General features: G+C 35.8%; 1 protein-coding gene across 1 annotated transcript in view; it reads right to left on the bottom strand.

Moving 5' to 3' along the window:
* Positions 1–21,663: 21,663 nt before the first annotated feature.
* Positions 21,664–27,437, bottom strand: part of LOC131037999 (photosynthetic NDH subunit of subcomplex B 3, chloroplastic) — a 99,732-nt gene continuing 93,958 nt past the window's right edge. The window contains exon 6 of the mRNA XM_059207309.1: positions 21,664–22,043. Within this exon, the coding sequence (XP_059063292.1) occupies positions 21,996–22,043 (48 nt within the window). The 3' untranslated portion in view covers positions 21,664–21,995. The remainder of the gene's footprint in view (positions 22,044–27,437) is intronic.

Below are 27,437 nucleotides of genomic sequence, written 5' to 3'. Positions count from 1 at the left end.
TAATAAGAAAAATCAGTTAATATTATGGCAACAATATTTAGCAGTATTTATCATTGCACATACAGCAGTCAACATATTTGTTCATCATTATTATATTATAATTTTAAAATTACATATATAGATAAATTTGATCAACTTTAACATATACCTAGGTTACTCCTACAAAAGACAATTTATGTTTGGCATCTACATCATGGAGGAACGCATCAAATACCAAAGATGAATTTAATTCCCATCCAAGAAAATCAAAACACCTGCATCCTCAAGTAGCTTCATCCCTCTCTCAGGGGTCATCTGACTCATTTCTTGCTCAACTTCACCTTTCAAGGTGACCAATAGCTAATTTTCATTGGAGGCATTCACCTCTCCTGCACTTTCCCTGACCGCTTTACCCTTTATCTTATATAAAAAATATTTGAATTCTGAAGACTTCACAAAGTTATCATCTAACAAAAAATCTTTATAGGATAGCTTCCTTTGATCCTGTTCAATTGACACCTCTTCCTCTAGATCCCTGATAGGATACACATGTTCTTCAATCATCATTTTAGAAAATTTCTCAAAAGAGATTTCATCATCACTTGATGATTCTTCATTGCTAAATGATGACACATCAATCCTTTGTGCCTCTCTCATCTTTTGTTCCATCTCTCTGTTGTGATTGTCAATGGCCATTTCCGCCTCCTCATCCAGGTTCCTTATCAAATCGTCCCTCACAAATGGGATATGCAGATACTCACCAAGCTTTTTCTTTCTCCTTGCAACATTATTGCATCCTTCAGGGTCAAACCCTTTTCTTGGTGCACCTAGCTTCATGTTGTAATGGGCTAATTTGTTTAGTGTGAGCTCTTATCTCTCCTTCCCAATGATAGTAAATTCATCAATGCATATGGTCCCTGGCATAAAAGCCTATTTGTCATGTGAGCTCAAGTGTGTGTGATTGGAAATTTCCATTTGTCTAATAATTTCCAAATAGGCTATCCTGTTGGGCACTATCTTAGGTAACAGAAATGGGGATTCTTCAAAGCCATAAACCCTAATCATTGTCACATCTAAGAAACAATACCAGTCACCCCAATTATGTTTGATTGTCTCAGGTCCCCCAAAGTTTGTAGGGATTAGGAACCTTTTGACCTCATGTGTGAGTGCAGAGATGCATGGGTGATCATTAAATTTGTATAAAATTTTCACAAAAAATTCTTCAAAATGAATATAGCTAGACTTGACAAATCTACAATCCCATATTGAAGTCCACAATTGGACTGACAAAGGTTGATTATCATCATCAAACTATTTAATCCTCATCTCCTCAGACCAGATACCAAGTTCTTGGCCATAGAACAATATCATGTGCATTATCAAAGAATAGTGTGGAAAATAAATTTTAGACGGATCCTTCTTAATAGCAACAAGGCTCAAATCAATCTACCTAGCAACAAATGTGGCAAAATCAGATTCTCTTGCATTGAGGCATTGAATATTTGTTGCAATTACCATGGAAGAGATATCATCATGAAATCTAGAGTATTGAGACCGAGGACCTAGCCAAATGAATAGTATGTATACATGAGATAGGTTTTAAATAGGTTTATGTGGAATGCAAGTCCTTCCTCTGCCTCCGATGGTGCATTGGGATTGAGCATGTGAAGGGGTATCCTCCATCCTCTGTAGGTAGTATCTAATCTACGGTATTCCTTTACCAAATCTTCAAGAAAAATGGGATGATCATAGATCCTAGACAAAGTGAACAGCTCAGAGATTGGTTCTCTTGACACATAGAAATAGTGCTCACCCTCTCTATTGAAAATTGCCCTTATTGGGGTCATAATTTTCTGCCAATAACTTTAGTCTATCTACATTGACATAAACATTAGGAACAACAAGTTTTCCTAAGTTTAGCCTACATGGGTTGCAAATTGGTTCAGGACTGTCTCACCTATGATAATGGAACATGAACAGCTCATAGCCCCTAATGGTGGTGTAGACTTCCCCCACATTGTTGTAATTATCCTCTAGTTTTCATTGTGCAGACTTCTTAGGTTTAGGAGTTGACTCGGGTAATTGATCAAGCAAATCTTGACTCAATTTCCTTTCAACTATTTTAGTATGTTCTATTATTATACTGGTATCCTCTCTTTTTTGTTTTGTACCTTTTATCTTATTGGTTTCCCCTTTCTGTCTCTTTCTAGTACTAATAGAACTCTCCATTGTATAAACAATTCAACTGATCTTTTGAGGAAATTGCAGAACAACTATTTCGAAGACTTACTTATTTTGCAGGCTTGCTTGTTCTTGTCACCCTTTTTGGATCACTCCAATTTTGCCTTTAGAGTCTGTAGAATAATGTGTTTTGATATGAAACCAACCTGAATATATTTGCAGAGAATTTCGTTTGTGCACGATAAATGTCTCTACCTACTAATCAATACAGAAGTCTTTTCAAAATTTAAATTGCTTTTGTTGACGTGTGCTACAGTTTTGTCAATACCTCAAAATCTGGTGCCACTTTGACATGGTTGTCATTGCAGATAAATATGGTAACATTTTGATGTATGTTATAAATGTTTCCTTCATGTCACTTTGGCAAAGGCTGCGCTAATAAGCCATTATTCATTTGATCCCTATCTTTTGGTTAATTATGATGAGGACCTTTTGGACAATGCCTATCGACATTACTTTAACCATCGGCATCTCTTAGAATTACATTCCTGATTTCTTTAGTTACCCAGACGATGAAAGCCTCGCCTTTAACTTCACTAGTCACTAAAAGTTATCCCGATGTTGATTTTTTAGTTACAAGCCTAGGATTGGAATAGCTATTTCGATATTGTTATGTCCATGCTCTGTCATAATAAGTTACATACTCAGAGCACAAACAATTCATGATTCTGATCTCATTAGCTATACCAATAAAGACTTTACCTTTAGTTTCCCTTTATCACCATTGGTTATCCTAATTTCGTTTTCTCACTTGTGAATCCGTGATTGGAGGAACTTCCCTGACATTATTTTATTTACTTGTCATTGGAACAACTTCCATTGTCAGAATATTGTTAACTTGTTATTTTGTCTTCAACAGTTATACCGATAAGCATGTATAATGCTTTACCGATGAGTCCTCCTTTATTTTCCTTTATTGGGATAAGTTGCATTATCTAGGTAACCTTTTAGACTTGTCTCGATCCTGTATGTGATCCTGATGGAATTCATATCGGCATAACATATTCTAATATCCATATATCAGAATAGTTTGGTCTATCAGGGTTATAGAGAATTATTGTTCCGCCTTTGACAGTTACTCTGATAGAAATTTGGTTCTCCTATTCGGCACAACTATGCCGATATAGTGATTTTGGGGTAGTTCATTCCATCAGTATTATGTTGGGTTGCTATTTTGTCTTTGTTAATCATTCTGATAGGTACCCTTAGTTTTTGTTTCGACAAAGCCATGTCGATATAGCAATATCAGAACTGTTTATTCTGTCAGTATCACACAAAATTGTTACTCTGCCTTTGTCAGCTATTCCGATGAGTGGCTACTTACAGTAAGTCCCTGACAGGGAGTTCTTCATATTCATCAATCATCATCTGAGAGACTATTCTCTGCTATGATTGTGCTTCATTTTCTCCCGCTTATTCTTCTTCAGATGAATCATCCATTTCTTGCAACCTTTTCTTTTTTTGCTCTAACTCCTTCATGAAATTTGAAATGTGTGAACAATGGGTCTTGGATACATATAGTTCGAAGGTTTCTTACGAAAGAAAATAAGATCAATGGTAGTGGGATGTTAGGTTTCAAGTACATCAATTATAAATTAAGGTAGTATACCGTGGTAATTAACTAAATATATGTCACTTGTGAATTTCAATTTTTTTTTATACAATTGGTCGAGAGTGGGATGCACTACATTTGTACGTCCCAAACAATCTTGATTGGATGATGGTATGGATTGAATGATGTCAACAATATGGTTGCGCATTAACATGGAAAGGTGTGGCTTCATTGGTTAAAGAAGCTCATTGTAATGGAGATTCCAATGTTACACCAAGAGAAATTGATTTAGCATATGGTATAAGAGATAAACAGGTACGTATAAATATATTAATCACCCATATAATTTAATTATTTTCAATTATATTGATGTATATATATGTTGAGTTTTTTTTCTTTGCATACATTCGGCGAAGAATAAATATGTTTATCAATTGACGATACAATAATTTTTACATGTTTGACATATTGCAGATGAAACACCACAAGGCTATGTGGTGCAATGGTCGTAAATTTTGAATCAAAAAGTTGGATAACATGAAGAAAACTTGTGATTCTGGGATAACTACAGTCTTTCAAGTGACTAATGTTTCATCTAGAAGTGACATATATCCAGAAGTCTCAGAAAATTGATACTATGGGATTTTGGATGATATACTTGAGTGTGACTTTAAGTCCTTCAAATTAGTTATGTTCGTCGTCCAATGGTACAGGCTAGGATTAAATGAAAATGATCTCGAGAGAACTGTTATTGAACATGATAATGGATTTACCATGGTTAATACAAGGTCGATCGAGCGAGCTGGAAATGAGCCCTATGTTCTTCCAAGCCAATGTGAGTAGGTATTTTACTCAGAGGTTCCAGGTAACTGGGTTGCTCATTTGTTGTTAGACATGATCCAACAGGAAGTTCAGTAAAGTATAATGTGGTGGAAGAAGAAGATACTAAAGAACTAGAAGGTGATGTAGATGATGATCAGGATGAACAGTTAGTTGATGATGTGCCTGACGAAGATGTTGAAGAAGAAGAACTAGATCATGATGATATAGGAGTTAATGTTCATGAAGATGATATCCATGTGAATGATGACTTTATCAAAACTAATATCAATGACGATGATGATGATATGACCAATCCTTACAATGTCGAATCTGGATTGGATGATACAGACAAAGAGTTGGATAAAGAATAAGATCAATGATATTGAAATGTATGAGTTATGCGATTAAATTATCTATTTGATATTGATTTCTTGATAGAATTATATTTAACTTGTATGGTTACATAATTAATTCATGATGTTTTTAATTTTTATGCCATTACATAATTAATTCATGATGTACTTTTTAATGTTGTTAATTCATGATGTTACAACTATTGTAGCTCTCCTAGACATTTCCATATGATCAAATCATAATTACTCTATGACTTTTTATGATTAGATATTATTTGATCATATCTTTGGTTATTTCTTTCCCAAAAAAATAGTGTTTCCTCATGTTGACCCTGCATAGTGACATGTGAATGGGGACAACATTGAATTTTTTCAATTTGTGCTTGTATGGAGTGAAACTTGACATGGTTAGCCTAGACGCATGCATTGATGATATGGGAGGGTTTCGAGACTCAAACATGAGGTCATGCTATATAAAGGTATCTCGTCCTTCCTAATAATATAAGTTGTCTTATTCTTCATCTCTTTCATATATTGTTCTTACCTATTGGAAAATTCAAAACATGCCTTTCTTTCAAATTCACAAGAACGTATAAACCTTTTGAAACCACACATGCATGCATGTTATGAAAGTGTATGGTAATCCTACTTATAGCGAAATTTCACATGATAAGATAACCAATGGCACTATATTGGAGGATAAACTGACCTATGGAATTAATTTAAGAGGTAAGGGATGCCTCTTAGTGGAATTTTGAGACTTGGATTAATCCTAATCTTCCCTTGGTGTTATATCTATCTCTACATTTTCCCATACTTAACCATTTCATCATCCCTTTTACCAAGCTATTTGTATCATAATATAAACTTGGTCCAATCTCACATTATCCCCTTAAGTAATTATCCATTTCCTCCAAGTTGAATGGAACCTTTTGTACCAATGCATCTATGTGTTCCTACCCTCATGGATCAAGACTAGACATCACCTTAACAATCTTCTTTATGTTATAGCATATCTCTAAAGTGCCTTTGGCATTCTTTAGATGTGTCAATATTAACTACATTGAATATGTTTTTAAAGTCTCTTAACACATTCCATGACAATAAAATGACTCATTTGGATTAAGGAGTACTTTCCTAAACCATTCCTTCATATTCAACAATCCCTTCTCACACGCACATCATAATTCATATCCATGTTAGTTATAATGAGTGTTTTAAACCAACAATCAATGAATCATAGGATAGAATAAAACTCATTATGCACGAGTATAAGAATAAAAGAGTCTAAAAGAATTGATTCACTACATATGCTCCACATTACTATAATAGACCAATGTAAAAAAATTAGTCATAACAAGAATAGGACCAAAAAAAAACTAGGAAAAGAATCCTTGTAGGCTACATTAATAAGACGTTGATTGCAAGCATTTCTTCCATGATGTTTAAATGACAAAATATCAAATAGCTCAATCTTTAGTCAGGTAGTATTTCAATCACAGATTCTTAGACATCCATCATGGTTAAACATCACATATCATAAGCTTTTTTAACAATCACTAGGACTGTAAATAATATTCAATCATATCATAGGAAATAAATTATCAAAAAATATAAAGAAAGAGAAAACCAACTATATAAGCTCAGCAAGCCATCATACACACATTATATTTTATAGTAAATAAAATAAACTATATGTTGACATAGCATATATATAAACTATATATTTTGAATTTTTTGCACGCGTGCAGGAGCACAACATAGTATACTGCACCGAGACCCTAACTAAAGATTTGCACCAAGAACCATTGCATCCAACCCTTGAGTGAAGAGTTGCGAGACTTCACTGGACGAGTTCTACAAGGCCATTGAGTCGAGGGAAAGCCAGAGCAAGAGGTGAGGGCACTCAGAAAGGGAAAATTGACCAAGGGACAATGACTGTAAGTGATTTTTCCCCCACATTTAGAAATCTTGTTGCAAGTACAGTGATTTAGACTCTTCTTGTTCCCATCGAGGTTTTGCATTCTATATTTTGGTCAGTTCGAGCCAATGTCCCATTGACAAACCTAAGTACTACCTAGTATTGATGCCTAGTTGGTTTGAACAACCAAGCTTTGAGATGTTCTATCAGTTGGGTGGCCATTTTTTGCCAATGAACTACAAATTTTGTATTTGTCTTAGCATATTTTTCCTACTATAAGATTGAAAGGAATTCCCATCACATAACAACACACGAAGTTCATTAGGGTTCAAATTTCTAAACTTTGATGAAATAAATTTATAAAAGAACACCCCCTAGGGCATCATTAAACCTGATCAAAACTACAAAAGAATGCCTTGCCACCTCAAGAATATTGAAATGCACATTTTAAAGGATTAATATACCAATTTTCAGGTTTTTTCCACAGAGGTATTGAAAGTTATGTAATTTTTAATGTCCACTGGATACCCTAACAAGGGTTTGGACCTGCAATCACAAAAACCACAATAACTTTTCCAAAACAGCATGAAATTCTCTCAATCTTGATTCATTCGAGAGTAGACTCAAAGCCTCTTCCAACCATGTGTCATTTGTGGCACCAAACTCCTATACGGAAAAGAAAAAGGCTCTGCAAGTCGAGAAAATAGCGAAATTCTCATAAATAATAGTGCTCTTTAGTGATTTTTCCTTCAAAATTCAACAACAACCTCCATCCTCAACCTCGAGAGGATTTATATATTCATTATAGACCCTCACCAACTATTTTAACCAACTTTAAAGTTAGTTGGTCATTTGGGAAAAAAAATGAAACTTTTTGCACCAAAGTTGCTAAGTTGCTCATAGCAACTTTTGAACAATTTTGACAACTTTTGCAATTTTCAACCAAATTTTCATCACTTTTGGCCTAGAGATGACAAAAAATGGCACAATGGCCTTACAACTTTGATCCAATACATGGAATGACCTTATTTACTAATGAAAAGAAACAAAATGGTCTCATCACAGCCTTATTACAAAGATTGACCCAAAATGGTCATGGTGGCCTCAAAGGGTTCTTGGTGCTCCTGCACCATACACCCCCCTTAAAAATATTATCTTGTCACAAGAGAAAGTGTTGAGTATTTATTTGCCTTGTCTCATTTGATGGAGTGTGGGTACCACCAAATAGGTATTTGTCAGATCTTTCCTCAAGCGAGGGAAATTCAGGAAGAAAAGAGGAAAGCGAGACATGTAGTAGGTCTAAAAGAGGGAGATCAATTAGAGGTCAAAAAATTAGAAGAAAATTTCGTAAATGCATGGATTTTTTTCTTGATGAAGGGGGGTCATATTCTTATGATGATGAGAGCATAGACGACATCAAGGTGCCCTTGAGGTACAAACATCTATGGAAACAATGGGTACCCAAGGAACTTCCTCCAATAAACACTGATTTTTTTGTCAACGAGAGGATATATCACATAGCACCATCGTCATAACATGGTGTGGGCCTATTTTGCATGGACGACATAAAGACTTGTTACAACAAAGTTACTGAATTGATGGAGTATGTCGAATCTTGTTATAGTTACAAAGATTGGATGCAGCTGGTTCGATATACACAAAGTATGCGTAGGTATGCACTCTCAACAAATTATATACAGCTAAAAGATAAGGATCAAAATAAAGGAGTGGCTATGTACATTGACAAAAGGCCAAAAGCATCAAGGAATATTGCAAGGTTTATAAACTAGACATGACCTAGGTCAACAAATAAGCAACCCAATTGCATATTCGAGGCATGCAAGGGAAACCGTGTATTCGTATGTTCGATAAAATCAAGCAGGGGAAGAGTTGCTAATTGATTACAATTTGGATCACATAGATATAAACATGGTTATTATGAGGGTGGTACGTACTATATACCATTTTACCCAACCTCCAATTAATGACTTCAACTTACAATTTTATTATTATGTTTTTTTTCATAAGTCTATTGGTTTCATTTTGGTAATGTTTTTTTATATTTAATTTTTTTCACAGCAAAATATTGATCATAGGGGAAAGGCTCCGGCCCAAAGCACAAATCATGATGCATCTTCAGGTGCTTCTACCTGACAGGTTTACCTCATTGTAATTGTACAAATTAGATACAAGCAAAATATTTTATTATTATATTTTTTGTAAGTTTATTTGGTTAATTTTGATAATGTCTTTAATATTCTTGTTGCAGTCAGATGATCAGGAAAAGACACCAGCAGTAGAGGAGAGCATCCATAGGGAGGTGCAGTCACTATTATGCAATGATGACATCGCATATTCCACAAACCCTCTAGATATGATAAGGAATACCCAAATAAAATGCAATGAAGAATACTCCAGTTATTATTCATAGTGCCTCAAATAGATGAGATAAGAGAAAGGGTTAAAAAATTGACTAAGAGAGCATGAAACTTGCAAGTAAGTTGTCATGAGACCTTTAATTATAACATAAGTTCATTCATGGTTTTATATTTTGTACTCTTTTATGTCATGAACTAAAATATGTGTTGTTTTTACAAGATTGTTTACATCCTTATGATGTTGTTGGTCATGATCAGGGTACTGCAGGTGCTTCCCACAGAGTAGGGGTTGGTACAAGTGTCGATCTTGATCTTCCTGTGTATACATCACATCATTCGACCCCATCATTCATGCCTATATTGTCGACTAAAATTTTGACAACACATAGCATGCAGGCATCAGGTGGTGCACCCTCTAGTAGTGAACACATGCCAGAACATGCGTCAACACATGTACCTGAGGATGCAGAGGCCACTAGTACTGGTGATGTTTTAGTAGCATTTCCTGGATCTTCCTTTATTACTAATACGAGGACATTGCCGGTCACATTTGTGGTGACCGAGGATTTTGTTCCCATAAAGATAGAGAAGGACATGAGGCTGCCAGAGGAGATTGCGGCTGGGGAAGCTCATGTGGACTGCAGTACAAACTGCAACCCTATTTTCATCCACCCCAATATCTCTCCTTCCCTACAAACCTTCCTCCCTTACGAATTTCCCCAAATCATAGCCTTCTAGTGACATGCAGAATGAAGGCCAAATTTTTGTTTCTCTCTGCATGGCTTTGGTTGAATTTTTCCAACTCTATGGTCTGCAGAATGTAGAATTTCCTCGTTTCCCATCTTGCATCTCTAGTCATGTAGTACTGGTGGGCTAAGGAAATATGATTCTGGTCATCGATATTGTCCAACACCATGTTTATTTCCCCCAAGAAGGAGTGCTTGAAGACCATCTGGCACATCTTCTTGGTTTTGGGCTTGCAAACTCCCATCTGGATACACATTGCCAAAAACATAGTCGGGATACTCAAGTTCACCCTATACTTGTGTGATGCCCACGGAAATTCTACACCCAGAATCTTCTTCACCACATGTAGAATCAGAGGAAGCTTTGGTTCCAAAACCATCAGAAGATGCTTCTCTGAAGTCTCCCCAAGAAATGCCATGTATTGCTTGATAGATTCCAACAAAACTGAGGTGTCCATATCTACAGCTATCAAATTGCTCAGACAGAGGGAATTATGTGGCAATCATGCCTTCATTCTTGCTAAATATATAACTCTCAAAGCTGAAAAAGGCTATGAGTCGAATTGTTTACCTTTCATTATGAGAAGTTACCTCATCTCGTACCCGAATTAAATCTTGAATGCAGCCTTTCTTTATTTTTATTTCTTGTTGTGACATGGAATCTTGTGTTTATGACAACTCTACTTCATTCTACAACAAGTACAAGTCACCGTATCGGTTTTTTGTGAATTAGTTAGCTTACCATTTGGGAGGTGTCTCAGATGAATCATTTGTCATATCCAAATGTGCCACCTTCCTTGGATCTTGTCCATCCAAACATGCCACCTTCCTTGGAAGTTGTCAAATCCAAATTCATTTTTCCAAGTGAATGAAATCGATACTACTTTTTTGCTCCGCCACCTATTTTGCCAAGTCATTGGCCATGCCATTTCTCACCATCCATTGGCTCTTGATTACATTGATTGTTAAAAGTGAATCCCCTTCAAGATGAATCTTCTTGACCGCCAACCTCCTTGCCAGCTCAACACCTTTCAAGGTTGCTTGGAATTCAGCTATGTTGTTAGTGGTTTTACCAATATACCCAGTCGATATCCCAATTGTGTGACCTTGTTCATCCCTGGCTATGCAAGCAGCCCCTGCATGTCCTGGATTGATCACTCTTTTTAGACTAATGATCCCATGATCTTTTTGTAGGTTATCATGTTTTTTATAAACATCTAAATGATATTACATTGGAGATATTTGGGCCCACCATACGTACATGGTGGAATGCCCAAAATCAAGATTTAAAAGATGAGCTCATTAACCGTTTAGTTGTGCTATTCGGTAATAACACATTCAACCAAACCAAGGTCCTTAATAAAGCTTGTACCTATTTAAAGTGTGTGAGGGACCAATATAGGTCACATTTAGAGAAGAACAAAAAGTGCAAGCATCCCCCCATGATTCTGGAGAGGGAGTGGAAGGACCTAGTGTCGAATGGAAAGGAGAAGCCTGAAAAGAAAAAAGGAAACACACCATCGGGCCAAGGAAGGTATGTGATACTATCAACAATGTAATTATATACCAATTACTCTTTCTTCTTACATAATCTAATATATTTCAAACTTTTCATAGGCTACCTGACACATTGAAGGCAACAAAGGCAAGACTAGAAAAACATAGGCAACACAAACTTGGCTCTGGTAGTTATATGGAATTAGCCACACGAATTGTAACTATCAATAAATAAAATATTGCATCCAAATAATAAATTGCAAACAATTTTAGTTTTATCACACCATAGAAGCAAAATTCATGATTTTATGCAAAAATGCAGGGGTCTGAATTCAACAAAATGCCCACAGAAGAGGACCTAAAGATTGCCTTCCAACAAGGTTGTGGAGTCGTGGATGAACACCTAAGAGTTTTGAGTGGGTAAACACAAGCTTCCACTGCATCTGACATGCAGGTAAATAAACTCAATGAAATTTATTTAAAATTGAATACTTGTGCAATCTATTCAATATTAATTTCCATCGTAAAGTAATTATATGCAAATTTGTTTTAAATAGGCAAGGAATGATAATAGTGTTGTACATGACATTGAAATGCAGCCTGGTGAGGGTGGAGCACAACTTGTAGATGAAAGTCATGGTGTGCATCTCGGTATTGGATGTATTCATGTGCTATACAAAACATAGTATGGATTAATACAATTAAACATCTTTAATTGCAATTGGTGTATTAATTAATGTAACCTTTCATGTTTCAACTTTAGAGCATGTAGAGCGTGATCAACATGTTGAGCATGATCAGGTTAGACAAGATCAGGAACATGATGTGGCCCCGTCAGGTAAAGAGGACCAATCTAATGTTCTTTTAAACATATTAATTTCAATTGGTGTATTAATCAATGAAAACTTTTGTGTTTCAACTTTAGAGCATGTAGAGCGTGATCAACATGTTGAGCATGATCAAGCTAGACTAAATCAAGAACATGATGTGGCTCCATCAAGTAAAGAGGACCACTAGAATGTTATTTTAAACATATTTAATTGCAGTTGGTGTATTAATTAATGTAATCTTTTGTGTTTCAACTCCAGAGGATTTAGAGGGTGTTCAGCATGTTGAGCATGAGGTTATAAGACAGATCAGGAACATGATGTGGCCCCATTAGGTAAAGAGCACCACTCTAATGTTCTTTTAATTAATGAAATACTTGTAACAATAATAATACAATATACCAATTTAACATTTCTTTGTTATTGCAACAAACCCCCCCTTGCAACGGCCTCCACGCCGTGAGTACACGACTAGGAATACATTAAGATCACGAGCAGAGGGTAAAACAACTAAAGGGAGGAATGATGATTTAGAAAATGATACCCCACTTCTTCTTTATTTAGTTTCAAAAAAGAAACAAAAAAAAGTGATTGTAATCATATTTTTGATAATATGTTAATGAATGTTATAAACTGATATTTTTGACAACCATATTTTTGATAATATGTTTACTTCTGTAACTTCAAACATGACTATGTTTCTATGTGCTCCTACATTTAATGTATACATAAAACATCAAATGAATCTTTGTCATTCCTCTTTATATCAATGTTTAAACAATGACTCTTTCTGTAGAAGCAAGAATAATTAAGTTAATTGCTTTCCAATTCCATTTTCTCCTTTTTCCTCTTTGTAGCAAATATACTCAATGACTAGCTTACTGCACCAGTGTCGTCCTATTACTGCAAATTAATGATGTTTCATGTAGCTTCCATCATGTGAAAATGTACTTATCTTTAAGAAACTCTTTTGTACTCTATACCTTGCCTTATAGAATTGCATCATGAAGTTGTCAATCTAATGTGATATCTCTATTGTACATGATGATCCTCATTATGGTGTCTGTCCTTTTCAATTTGTACCTAATGATCACTTGTATTACAGCAACAATAAGACTACATACAAGTTCAAATCAAACTCAGATGATTCTATGTTCAACAATATACAGAGCATCAATTCATCATATACTCAACTACTTACTACAGTCCAACAACAACACGATCATACATGTCCAATATCGTTTCAACTCTTTGTCCAATTGACCAACAAATGTACAAATTATCCAACCTTCTTCCCAATTCAATCACATGTATAAATTATGTTCTAATCAGTTCTCTCTGGTCTCAAACAGTTCATTTTGATTCCAAAAAGTTTAATTGTCAACTCCTTTGGTCGTTGAACATTCATGGTACGCTCAGCACACCAATCCAATCGCATCTGTACACGTCAGCAGTCCAAATAGGCCAACAGTCACTTAAACATCCATCTCAGATCATATTAGAGTAAGAATCAAGAAAGTAAATCTCCACGGTGATATACTTCATCGGCATAGGTTGCCCCGAATGGATCCTCCAAGCCAAACGACCTCTCATCGGAATCATCAACACTATCGGCATAACAAAAACCTACTAAAACGACAGTATAAGTAATTTTGATGACATACTATCAATCCTCCTCTATCGGCATTGGTATCCCGAAATGCAATCCCATCAGAATCCCCAATACTATCGAATTTGCACAAAACGGATAAATCGACAGCATAGACTTATTCTGAAAATGCACCTTGGAACACTCTCGGTATAGCTATACCGATCAAGACTCATCGGCCAAATTTATACAATCGGAATAGCACAAAAACTTTAAATTGATAATAGAAACTATTCTGATCACCTGGCCAGCGGCAAAGCTATCCCGATAACTCTTGTCAAGGCGAAAACTAACCATTAGTACATTATCTTGATATGCTTCCACTGCGTCCAGAATAATTTTTCAACAAATTTTTTTAAAAAAACTGAAGGGTTTCATCGGAATTGTGACGAACATATCTATCGACATATGTTATACCAATAAACAAACTTCCTTAGAGATGACCTTTTCGGCATTGTTGTACTGATCATCAGAAGGATATTCCTATTGGAATAGGTAACACTGTCGGTATGACATTTAGAGACCATCCCAACAACACAAGTTATTTTGATCAGTTATTCTCGTCGAACTTGCGACGAACATATCCCAACGAACCACAAAAATTTGCGACGAACATAGCCCAACGAACCACAAAAATTTGTGACGAGGTTACTGTACATGCGACGTTGTTTTTCGTCCTAATGAAAATAAAGGTTTGCTCCACCTAGTCGGAAAATGGACGACAGTTGGATCAATTTTGTGACGAACATCACAAACATTTTCCTTGGCACTAATCAACGGTTCTAGGTCCTGGTTTCAACGTATAAGAATTGGTTGTTACAGCGACGACATTAAAGCCAAGGTTTCATCGATAAGTCGACAATAGTTTGTCGATATGTCACCAAACATTTGTGGGAATTTGTAATCAAATACAGTAGTGAAACAAATCTATAGCTCTTCCTACTTGAAACCTCTAAATCTTTACTAGTACTTTTTTTTCCATTCTACTAATGTGGTTGAGTCGGAGCCTCTTATATATTCTCCCAATGAAATTGGTGTTAAGTCTAATAATGTGGTGAATCTTTTTGATAAACCTACACCTCCTAAGGACCTATGCATTACCTTTGATCCTAGTGAGACTATTGTTACACATGATGGCCCACTATATATCATTGTGAAGATCAAAGACAAACTCTCACGAGGGGTTCTCATTGATCAAGCGTGTATGGTCAATGTGATCACCAAAGAATATCTTTATGCTTTCCAATTGCATCAAGTAACATATGATAAACCTGATATAGTGGTCAAGGTGTATGATGGTTTCTCTTGCCCTACTATTGGTTCTATTACTCTTCCCGTTGAGATTGGTACTAAGATTTTAGATGTCATTTTTTCTATCATTCCTATATCGGATCAATTTCGTGTGAAGTTGGGACATCCTTGGCTCTCTTCCATGAAAGCGATCCCTTCTACTATTCATAAATGTTTAAAATTCTCTCATAATGACAAAATCATAACAATCAATCATAGCATGCATCAACCCACGATGAGGTGTGGAGATGTCAACCTTGATTGCTTTTGGCCTAAACAATTTGAGTCTCTTAAGCCTCGAAACGATGCTCTTTTTCAATCTTATCAAAAGTGGAAGAATGAGATGATGTTATATTTGACTAAGCTTAGAGATCCTAGACCTATACCTCCTCCTCGTGATGGGCATGGTATCCTTCCTACACCTTTTATTCCTCCTATATATGTTGCAGTTCCACCTCCTACATCTTACAAAGGGAAGCACCTAACATCTCCTATATTTCAATCTAGTAGACCTTCTCCCATTCCTCCTTTAAAGGAAGAAAATAAGCCTATGTCCATTTGATACTAAACCTTCAAACCCTTGGCTAAAACTAAAATAAACCGTTGTGCAAGAAAATGCCAACAAAGACGTGCTAAGGCTCGTGAACTTGCTTCTCAACCCATTTCCTCCTCCAAAACACCAAATGTTGACTTGGTCCCATTTGTCTAACCTTTGCCTAACCTTAGGGAGGAAGTTCAACCTAAATCGCAAAGACTGAAAATGCTAAAAAAAAATGATGGTTCGTGTTCTATTTGTATTCAAGATACTATTTTTATTAATCTTGATGAAGAAATGGATGAAAATGATGTTCATGTTAACAATGATGATGCTAATGATTCTGATGATATGAGCTTGTTAATGTTGACAATGATTTATCTAAACAATTTTCAAAAGCATTGATCCTAGCTCCTAGTGACAGACAAAGTGACTCATCATTAGACCATGGTCCTTGTTTGGAACTTGCAGTAGCTCCATCTACCATGCTTGAAGTTGCTCCTCTCACATCTTGTCCACCTTCCTAAAACAATGTTCAACAAGATTGGGAGGTGGATGATTTGCTTGATTAGTTTCATTCATGTCATAGATTCTCTTCCATCTTTTGCTTCTTTGTAATGTGTTTTTTAGTTATGCTAGGTTCTCTTTAGATGACCCTCGTCACTCTGTTGGTGCAAGGTAATAAAGAAGCCAAATCTATTATGACATTCTTCTATTTGTTTGTCAATTTTTCTATTTGTTGTCCCTTGCGTTGACTACTTGGGGACGATGCAAAGCATTGAGATTTATTTTGGTCTCTTCCATATTGACTCAAAAGACACATGTTCCCTCTTCCATTGTGCTTGTGGTTCCACTACCTTTGGGGGATGAGGTCAATTCAATACAGATATTTCATGATATACATTATTTATCATAAGAGCATATTGACCCCAGAGTTGTGGATCCCTTATGTGTTTTATGTTTTGTGAACATTATCCTTTGATTTGTCCTTTCTTGGGGGCATATCATTGTGGTAATGTGCTTGTCTTTGGATGCATGTTGCCTTAAAACAATTGCTCCCGATAAGGCATATGCAATTGATTTAACGTGGGGGCATACACTCTAATGAATGTTTCACTTTATGCACACACTATCAAATGTCTCGATACTCAAGTTACTTTGCAAACTGAGCCTTTTGCTTTGTAATTTGGTATTTTTCTTTTTTCATGACTCATAATAAGTTAACCTTACTAGGCTAGCAATCATTATTCTCTCTCTCTCGCTCCTCTTTCATACAATGTCCCTTTTATCTTGACATTGAAGTAGTGAGATCCTAAAGTCCATTGGGGGCTTAGTGTGTCTTGTCTCTTTGATGTCTTAATACAAGTTTTTCAATCCAAACCTTTGTACTTTACTGAGAGTATGCTTAGTCTCATACTTCTGCTAAAGTGAAAGCTAAAAGTAGCATCCTAAATTGTACTCCCCTACAATTTTGTCCTCACTTAGGCCCTAACCTTGACATTTGTCCCTTAAGGCCTAATTGAAGCCCTGATTCTATTTACAATATGTATCAAGCTTGGAATTTCATATCTGCGCTCCTTTCCCAAAGATCCAAGGACCCTGATGTTCAAGACTAGGGGCGCCCACACCCTAGTTCTCAAGGACTAGAGCGCCCACACCCTGGTCCTCCCAAATAGGGCCCATTTTGGGGCCTCATAACGGTAACATGAATTGAGCAGGAACCTAGATTCTGTGTCAGCTCATGTCAAAAAATTAAGTTGTTTTTTGACTAGCATGCATAAAATGAGGTTTACCCCTCTCATTTGGACATCCAATGATATCATATGACACATCCATCAAAATTCGAATTTAAGATCTCAATTATATCAAGTGAGTAATCAATCAATCTTCTTTCAAGCAGTGGAGCAGAAGTAAAGTCAAGATTCAAGCATTGGAAATGACATTCATGTTCTATGTTTATGAATACTATCTACATGAAACCCTAATTCATTGTGAAGACAAACAAAACTTCATAAAAAAGGTATATCATTAGTGTTTCAAACATTTTCAGCGTTTCCCTCAAAAGGTAATCATTTTCATTACAGTACTTCATTTACATTTCAATTCTATTTCATGGTTAATTCAAAAATCAAGGTTTGACTTAAGGCAAACCCCTATTTCCAACCATTTTCTCTTCTTTATTGTGTGCAGGAACAGGTATATTTACAGAGCTATAATTTTTTGGATCAATATTATTCACAGAGACGAATAGGTTCTCTTTTGGACGGTGAAAAGTTTAGAGGACCAAAGCGACCAACATTTTAGTCTCGACAATTTAGGTCGACCTTCTGGTAACATATCTAAACATTCACATATTGCTCAAATCTAGGTTCGTGGCTCCGTTTGACGACTATAGCTCACTGTTTATGTATAATTGCTTCAATTTACACACATTTACCCTAATTTCAGCATTATTAATTAAATCAATTCAATTTAAAGAGAAAAAAGAGGTGCATCTAAAACCCTTGAAATCTTATCAAAATCTTGGTCTTTTAGACTTAGATCTATCAAATTCCATCTTTCCCCAATGTAATTGTCCCTAAGCAAAAATTAGTGGTTTTACTACATCTAGTGGTGGAAACCCTTATTTTTCACCACATTACAAAATGTAACCACATGATTGACTCCATTAAACTCTATCTTCTTCATTCTTTAGAATGCCTGTTGTATCCCAAAAACAAGATCAACTACAAAACTTCCACTCAAACAAGGAGTAATCATCAATCGTTTCCTTTAAAACATATTTCCTCTAGCTTCAAAGCTAAGAAACCACAATAGAAGAAAAACCCAAAAGCTTAAACACCACGTAAATTCATATGCATTGACATGCAAACACATTCACATAACATACAAGTTCAAGCAAGTATATGCAACACACATGCAAGTACATGCAACTCACATACATGCACATGCAAGCACATGCAAAAAAATGGATCTAAGCTTTGATACCAAATGACAGGGAAAGATGAATCCTAAAAAACCTCCAAAAATATATATGCATCTTCAGTATCCTACATTTTTTTTAATTAGATTTCAATAACTTGATACAAGCACATGCTACTAAGCCATTAAAGTGGAAACAAACAGTTACTTTCCCATCCATTAACTCTTAGAGAAAAGATAATTTAGTTAGCAAATTCTAATAAAATTTCAGTAGCTTAATGGCATGTAAAATGACACATCAAGAACATAAAACAATAATAAAAGAAGAAAAATAGACAAAAGAGGAGAAACATTGATGTACATGTAGAAAATGCTTTCAAGTAAAAAGAAATCCACATTCCAAAGCATTGAACCACTGTATTAATTTGCAAAAAACCATTACAATACACTTGGAGACTCTAAGCCTTTACATGAAGTCTACATTGTGCTCTTTTGGAGGAAATCCAACATCATAGCCCTACAAAGAAATATTTTTCTCACTCCTCTAAACCCACATCAAAGACATACAATATATTGAGAAATACAAGTTTGTAGTAGCTCCAAGACAAAGCCCAAAGAGGTGGGCATCCAAAGCCATGTGGTACATTCTTCAACCACTTGTAGGCATGCAAATGACACTTGTCCAAGATTCTCTAACCCCTCTTACATGCTTCCAAACTTGGGCGCTTCATTTTTGCTAATAATAGGTATGACAAATGCTCTTACGCATTATAGTTGTCATAGAAACTATCATGCATGACAATACTTACAATTGTAAGAGAATCCGTCATATATGACTATAATTAATTGATTCTCTTACAACCCAGCATAACCCAACTTGGGCACCCATATCCTCCATGCAAGATGCCTTCTAACACTTGTCCAACCTGTCATAGGAATTTATCATAATTAGTCATAAGAATCAATCATACAATCAATGACTTACACAAGTTCCTAAGATGCTGACACGTGAAAAATATCTCTTCCAAAGTAAGATGCCTACTTTCCCATGTAGGGATTAAATACATCTTTGTCATCTTCAATGTCACCTCCCAACATGAAGACAACTCACTATGCCATGTCACACTAGATGACAAAATATGATGAGCAAGAAATTACAATTAAGGCATTAAATACAATGTTAGGAATGGCTAAGGTTGAGACACCTTAATTCCCAACAAGGATCTGTTTAGAGATGACTTTTCATTTGTATATCCCATATTTCTGTGTAACTCTTAATTTAAGAAAAGAGAAGTTCCATTTCACCAATTTGGACAATTCTTGCCCCTAAAAGGTGCTTAAATATTCCTTCAATTTGAAATAGGTAGAATATGAAAGCTAGGTTCTTTGTTAAAATCATTTCACAACAAAAGAGAAAAGCCACTACTCTTACCAAAGGCAATTGACACTATTATTTCAAGAATTGTAGTACTAGACATACACTATTTCATATTGGCTACTCCATTTTTTGCCATTACTACTTTTGTACGTGCCCAAGAATTTCTTTGTTTTAAGATTTGAATGGTGAAAAGTGCCTTTTTGGTTTTCACCATTAGGCTTGTCAACACGTTTCAGACCAGTAGATGAGACACTAGAACAGTTTCTAAATGTAAATGTCAAAAGTTTTCTCAAACTGAAAGAGTTGGACTAAGACAACCTGGTTCTAGTGGCAATGCTAATGGTAATTTCTACTTTAGTCCTAAAACCATGACTCACCCCTCACCAAGTTACTCATTTCTACTTTAATCCTAAAACCATGACTCACCCCTCACCAAGTTACCCAAGACCAACAGCTTCACCACATAATTCATATCAATGTTAACCAGGGGCCAGCTGATCCACTCAAAAGAGGTGAGGAATCTGATCATTTGTCAAGTGTCATGCTCTAAATTTGAGGTTGACAATATTGCTTTCAAGAGGTCTAACACTACCGTTTTGTTTGTGAAAAGAGTGAATGCCAAGTCTATAGCATGTGAACAATGCTGAGCAAGCTGTATAATCTTGAAGATGTTTAATTGTGCAGGCATCATGATGTGTCTTAAATCTGTTTAGCTGAGCTATGTTTCAGCCAAATGCTGATTTTGATACAAAGCATGGCTTGAGAATTCAACTATGTTGTGTTTACTCTCCGAAAACTAATAGTGTGGGATTGGTTTTTTTTTTGGCAGTCCTGACCTTTTGCAAAGGCATATGTACAGCTTTCAACATCATTCTGATGATTTGTTTATATTCTAAATCCAATCTTTTCCATTGCTTAAATCTTGCCTAACAAAACTGAATATTTTTTCTAATGGAATCCTACTGCATCAATAATGGTGGGAATTCAAGTTGTTTACTTAAATTTTTCCTGTTATCTTGCTTTTGACGATGCTCAGTAGCTTGTGCATAAAGTATTTTATCATTTCCATCAATGTTCTTTGTTTTTTCCAGTTATCTTGTTTTTGATAATGTTCAGTAGCTTGCGCATAAATTATTTTATCGTTTCCACCAATATTCTTTAACTCCAATAAGCAATGCCATGATCTTTTCCTTTGATCAACTACTTGCAACATTTGTAATGTCTCATTCACCTGAAACAATTTTTGTTGCCTTTAGCAGGAAATTGAGCTGCAGCACAGCCCTTGTTAAATTTGATTTCTATAGTATCTTGTCACTATTCTTGACTATAAGAGAATATTGAAATTTTGCAGCAGTTTTTTACCAAATAAATTTGCTTTTTTGTGGAGAGTTAAACTTCATGAGTAATGTCTCGTTTAGTGAAATATAGTTCTTTCAAATTCAAATAAAATTAGTATTCCATTTTCTACATAAGATCCTTGTTTGGAAGAACATATAAACATGAAACACCCATCACTCAAATTTTCACAAGGACTGCTTTCATTATAGAATTGTAATAAAAATGTTTATGGACAATTAATTCCAAATCTATGTAAATGATTTATTAAATTAATATTATGTTAATATGAATATACCATAAGTAATCTATTCATATAGAATAAGTTTTCTGAATACTAAAATGCCAATTGTTATGACTAATAAAATTAATTTCTAGTTAAATATGAATTTTACACTGGGTGATTTATTTATATGGAATAAACATCCTCGTGAATACTTAAATGCCAATTGCAACGCATAGTAGTAATGGCCGCATGTGATAGCTTTGGAGATTGCTTTTACATTTCACTTGTGAAGAGCATTAAGTCCAAGAGATGCTCTTCCATGCTAATAGATGAAAAAGACTGTCTTTAAGCCCAATCAAACTGCTTGAATTCTGGCAATCTTTGCACCACCACCTGCACAGATAATTTATCATATGTAGCTTATAAAAACCATTGCCATTGTAATACACGATTCCATGATCACAATGTTGCACTATGAATTAACTCAAATCATTATATTTGAAAATGATCACAAAAAAGAAAAGAACTTGAGAACAAGTAACATTCCCATTTGGAAATCAATATAGACATGGCTCAATACACACTAGCATGGTTAAATAACAACAAAAAATAAGGATATAACAAGAAATTGTAAGAAAGAAAGTAATTAAGTGACAAAATTGATTCTTTGTGGAATTGTTTGGGAATTTTTTTTAAAAATTAAAAGAAAAAATGGTAAAATTTGAGTTTTTACCTTCAAAATATGTTGATCATTTCGGAGATGATAAAGAAGTTTCTTCGATGTTTTTTCCCATCATGGACATATAAGTATAGTTTTCATAATGTAAGCATACTGTAACAGCTAAAAATTATTTTTGATACATATCAAGGTTAGCTATGCTGACCAATGCATACATAGTATTTGCATAGACTTGATTAAGTTTGGGAAATTGTTCATTTTTTTAGTCCAGGTGGCAGCTTCAGTCTTGTGGTCCATGTCATGACTCAAAATCAAACAAAACTGTCTTGTAACAGAAGTCCACATCACTTAACATTGGATTTGGTGAAAATGCCAAAATATAGTGTGAATGCCTGCATGTGGGTCCAACCACCAATAGTGTGTCAAGAACATGAAACAGTAGAAGATGAACAAATACTCCCTCCACAATTGTTTTCTTTGATCCACCTTAGGAATTGCATAATGTGTATCATATGAATGATAGAGAATTCGACATCCTATTGTCTTACTACCATATTTTTATTTCAGTTTACAAATATAATTTAGGGAAATTTGTATTAGAAATATGTGATAATTACAATAGCATGTTCTTGAATTCGTATGGATGAATGACATCGTTCCTTGTTTCTAGATTCATTTTGTATTTTATTCACTTTTCCTTTGTACTCTATGTTGATCAGTTATCTGAGATATTTTATTGTGGCTTTGAGTCTCATTCATAAAGCCTGCCTCTTGACCTATGGATGCCTTTGTTATTATCCCCTTTTTTTTAATTATTGGTAAGCCTTTAGTGGCCACCTGGTTATAGAAGTCTATAAAGGAGTTGAAAAACTTGCTAAGAATCATGTCTTTGTTGAGATGTATAGTTGTTCACCTGCTAAATGAGACACTTTTTGCCTAAATGTTTCATTTGTTTTCGTTGATTGACCAGTTTACCAGTTTCTATAAATCTGTAGACCAGCTGAGCTGGTTAAAAACTCATCCTCCAAACTACCACAAAGATACATGTCAACTGCATAACTGTGCCTGTTATGGAAGATAGTTTAAATGTTAGAATTAGATTGAATGATGGAATGTGGTGTATGATTTATTGTGAAGCTCATAACCATACCACTAGCCTCTTACTGATTGTAATCTGCTGTAATCTCATCCTCATACTTGTCTACTGCTGGAGTGGCAATCTGTATCTTCCTAGAGCTTGTATCATCTCTTATTACTTTAGACATCTTTGAAGCTTTCTTCTTTTCAATGACTTCTTGAGGTCCATTTAAAAGACTCTCCAAATCCAATGCTTGTTTTTCTTGCTATTACTTCCTTGGCAAGTCTTTCTTTGAGCCAATCAAGGATAGAAGATCTTCCTTCTCTTACTTGTACTTCTTTGGGCAATGGCTCATTTTTGGGAGGGGAAGTTGCTTCATTATTATCTCCTTGTTCCTCATTATCACAACTTTGGATGTGAAGGGCCGGATTCGATAATTCTTGTGGCCTCTTTCCTTTATCTCGCCTATCACTCCTGTCATTCTGTAATGTAGACTCCATGGACTCATCCACCTCATGGACCATTTTTTCATCTATTCTTTGATCCTTGTCTTGATCCATCTCTTTCTCATGCCTAGAAGACGCACTAGGAGGCTGATCAGAATTTGTCTTTTGCTTCTTCTTGGATGGCTCTTTCTTTCCATGTCCATTCTTCCTTTTTGATCCTTTAGAATGAGAAGTGCTCTCACTTACACTTGTCCTTTCTTCTTCTTTTGTCCTTGTCTCCAAATTGAATGTCATTGTTACATTTTGCTCCTTCAATTTCTGATGTTGGATATCTACCCATCTGCGTGTGCAACTTAAGACTTGATTCATCAATTCCCTCAACTCTGTGACTTCCTTTTCATTCCAATCAATCTTTACTCCTTTATCTTCCATCTCATATGTAGGTTGGAGATATCTACCACTATCTTGTGCTTGATCAGCTACTCTATAGACTTTGCATTTCCTAATGAGATCAAGAGGTAGTCGGGAGTGCATCTTCTTCTATATCTCCATGTCATCTTGAGCGTTCATCCAAAAGTCCTCTACTTGAAATACATGTTTGTGCTTTCTTCCGGCCATTCCCTCTATATTACCATAGGGATCAAAGTTATCTCTAGAAGCAAATGGTGTGAATGAGTAGAGAGATAACTCCTTCTCGGCACTTTCAGCTGCTTGAAGGGAAGGACATACTTCTATAGAATTTCCAAGTGAAATGGAATTAGTGATGACACTTCCATGTTTGTACCTTAGTGTTTTGGTACATGCTAACAATTGCCTTGCCACCTCAAGTAGTACTATCCTGTCTGTTGGATAACGTGGCAACATATAAGGAGGAGAAGGACATCCTTGAATCCTTATGTATGTAAATTTGGGAAATTGAATGAACCATGCACCATATTGCTTGACAAGTTCTTGTTCCTCCGGAGACAATCTTTGATGGATTCCACCTTGTAGCGTCCTAGTGATATGCATGGTGAAAGTGTCGTTGACTGTTCTATAGTGCTACTTAGGTGGATGATGCAATTGTTCATAGAAATCACAAACTCTCGAGGCCTTCTTCCAACTATGCCTCTATGTGGTAGTCCTGCATATTCATAATTCCTTTGTAGGGAATATATGACATATGAGCTCATGTGGAATGACTTAGTAAGAACTAACCTTCTTAGTTGAACATCTAGGCTGTTACTAATGATCCTTGCCCAATTAATTGTTCCTTTTCCTTGGATGATCACTTGTATGAAGAAGAACATCCATTTATCAAAACAAAAAGCTTGAGGGGCACCTGTAACTCGGCTAAGCATGGTGATCAAATCCCTAAATTCTTCTTGAAAGTCAATTTGATGTGGCCCATTAGGTATCTTCTTTAGGCGAGGTCTACTCTTTAATAACCAATCTCTATTGATGACTACTAAGCATGCATCCAGATTGTCTTCATAGATTGATTTAGCTCCTTCTAAGCTTCTATAAATCATGTCTCTTTGTTCTGGTCGGTGGAAAGCTTCACTGATAGCCGTCTCTAATAGGTAAGCAAGAACGGTTCCATCCTTGGCCACTATTGTCCTTGAGTGTGAATCATAGTGTTTGGCACACTCAATCATTAGTTCATGACATCTAACTGCAAGAGGGAAGCCAGGTGCCTTGATGATGCCGCTTTCTATTATCCTCTCGGCTATAGGTGATGGTTTGCCAATATATGGTGCCTCACAAAACTTCTTCACATTGAAGTTTCCAAGGTTCGTATCTCCAATGCCTCTCCAATGGGATGTGATTTTGGTCTCCAAGTCATCGTTCCTTTGATCTTCTTTGATGTGATCTTGTCAGGAGGTAGATGTACTTGCCTTGGGTGCTGCCATCATTCACCTATGAGATGTTCAAGTTAAGGTCTTGGCAAGGTTATGAAAATTATTAAGTTCAAATTTGTAAAACTTTTAGGGATAAGAATAAAATGTTGATTTAAACCAGTCCTACACTTTAATGATTCTATTCAAATGTTCAATAAGACTGATCTGCTTCTGTATATGCATCCTAACTTGAATGAATTAAGGATCTCTGCTTTTAATCAGACCTGATTTAAATCTTGAATTCATTTCTTACCTCTAATTTTTTTGATGGTTTCCTTCTAAATGCAATCAAAGAATTCACTGTGTAGAAGGTAATTTAATGTCCTAGGGCAAATCTGGGCTGTCTAATGATGAATTTGCTGGTTGATAGGTCTCCTAACTGGGCAAATTCGCTTCTCCTTGATGCTCAAATGATGAATTCGCCTTCTCAAAACATCAGACTTGCATCTCCAAGAATGAAATTCACCTTTATGCTGAATGAAATTTGCCAATATGCTGATGAAATTCTTTGTCCTGCTGGAGTAATTCGCTGACCTGCTGCTGATGGAGAGGAAAAATATTTTGAATTGATGTTAAAATGATTGATTTGACCTCTCTTTTATATGTGCTTTAGGGTAAAGTCATGTCTCTTGGGGTATTAGGCCGACTTGGTTTGATAAAAACAAAATAATAAATTATCTTCCTCAATAAGGCCGCCTTGGTACAAATTCTTCATTCCCCTTATAATTCGAAATTTGAATAAATTTTGGCGCCAAAACACTTGACTTTGGGGAATTCGCTTAGAATAGGGAACAAGATACAAAATTTCAAATAAACTCACCCTCAACCTTGAGTAAGGTACATGCTTTGGTAAAATTTGCTCTAAGGCTTGGGCAAGGTACACGAATTTATTGAGAAAGTTCGCTATAAAAGGCAAGCAAGGTACATGAACTTATTGAGAAAGTTCACTCTCAACCCTTGGTAAGGTACATCACTTGGTGAAGAATTCGCTCTAGACCCTTTGGAAGGTACATGTCCTTGGTGAAAATTTGGCTCTAAGGCTTGGGTAAGGTACGTGACTCGTGAAAAAGTTCGCTCTAAGCCTTGTGCAAGGTACATCACTTGGTCAAAAAGTTCGCTCTAAGCCTTGTGCAAGGTACATCACTTGGTCAAAAAATTCGCTCTAAGCCTTGTGCAAGGTACATCACTTGGTCAAAAAGTTTGCTCTAGAGTTTGTGTGAGGTACATGTCCTTAGGCAAAAAAATTCGCTCCAAACCTGAAGTAAGGTACATGTCCTTGTGTTGATCTTTGATTTGATTCTTTCAATCTTCTTTCACTTTGTTGATTTTAGCCTTAAATTTCCCAATCTTTCCACATGAAAGCATCACCAATTTGACCTTTAAGAGAACCTATGGAGGAAATTCGCTTGGATTCTTGAGCTAGGTAGATGATCTTATAAAATTTGCTATCAAGCTTGAGTGAGGTACATGAGCTTGTGAAAAGTTCGCTCTCAACCTTGAGTGAGGTACGGGGTCAAGGTACTTAGGCAAATTTTGCTCCAGTGAGGGAGCAAGTACATATCCTTAGGAAAGACTCTTGACTTAGTCCTTTCACCCGACTTTGCTCTATTTGTTGAATCCTCAAGTCCTTCATCTACGAATCATTCTTGCAACATGCTTGATGACTTACTTCACTCCACTCATTGGAAGAGCATAGAGAAACTG

The sequence above is a fragment of the Cryptomeria japonica genome, chromosome 6 (assembly GCF_030272615.1).
Source record: "Cryptomeria japonica chromosome 6, Sugi_1.0, whole genome shotgun sequence".
Taxonomy (NCBI): Eukaryota; Viridiplantae; Streptophyta; class Pinopsida; order Cupressales; family Cupressaceae; genus Cryptomeria; species Cryptomeria japonica.
This window is presented reverse-complemented; position numbering and strand designations above follow the sequence as displayed.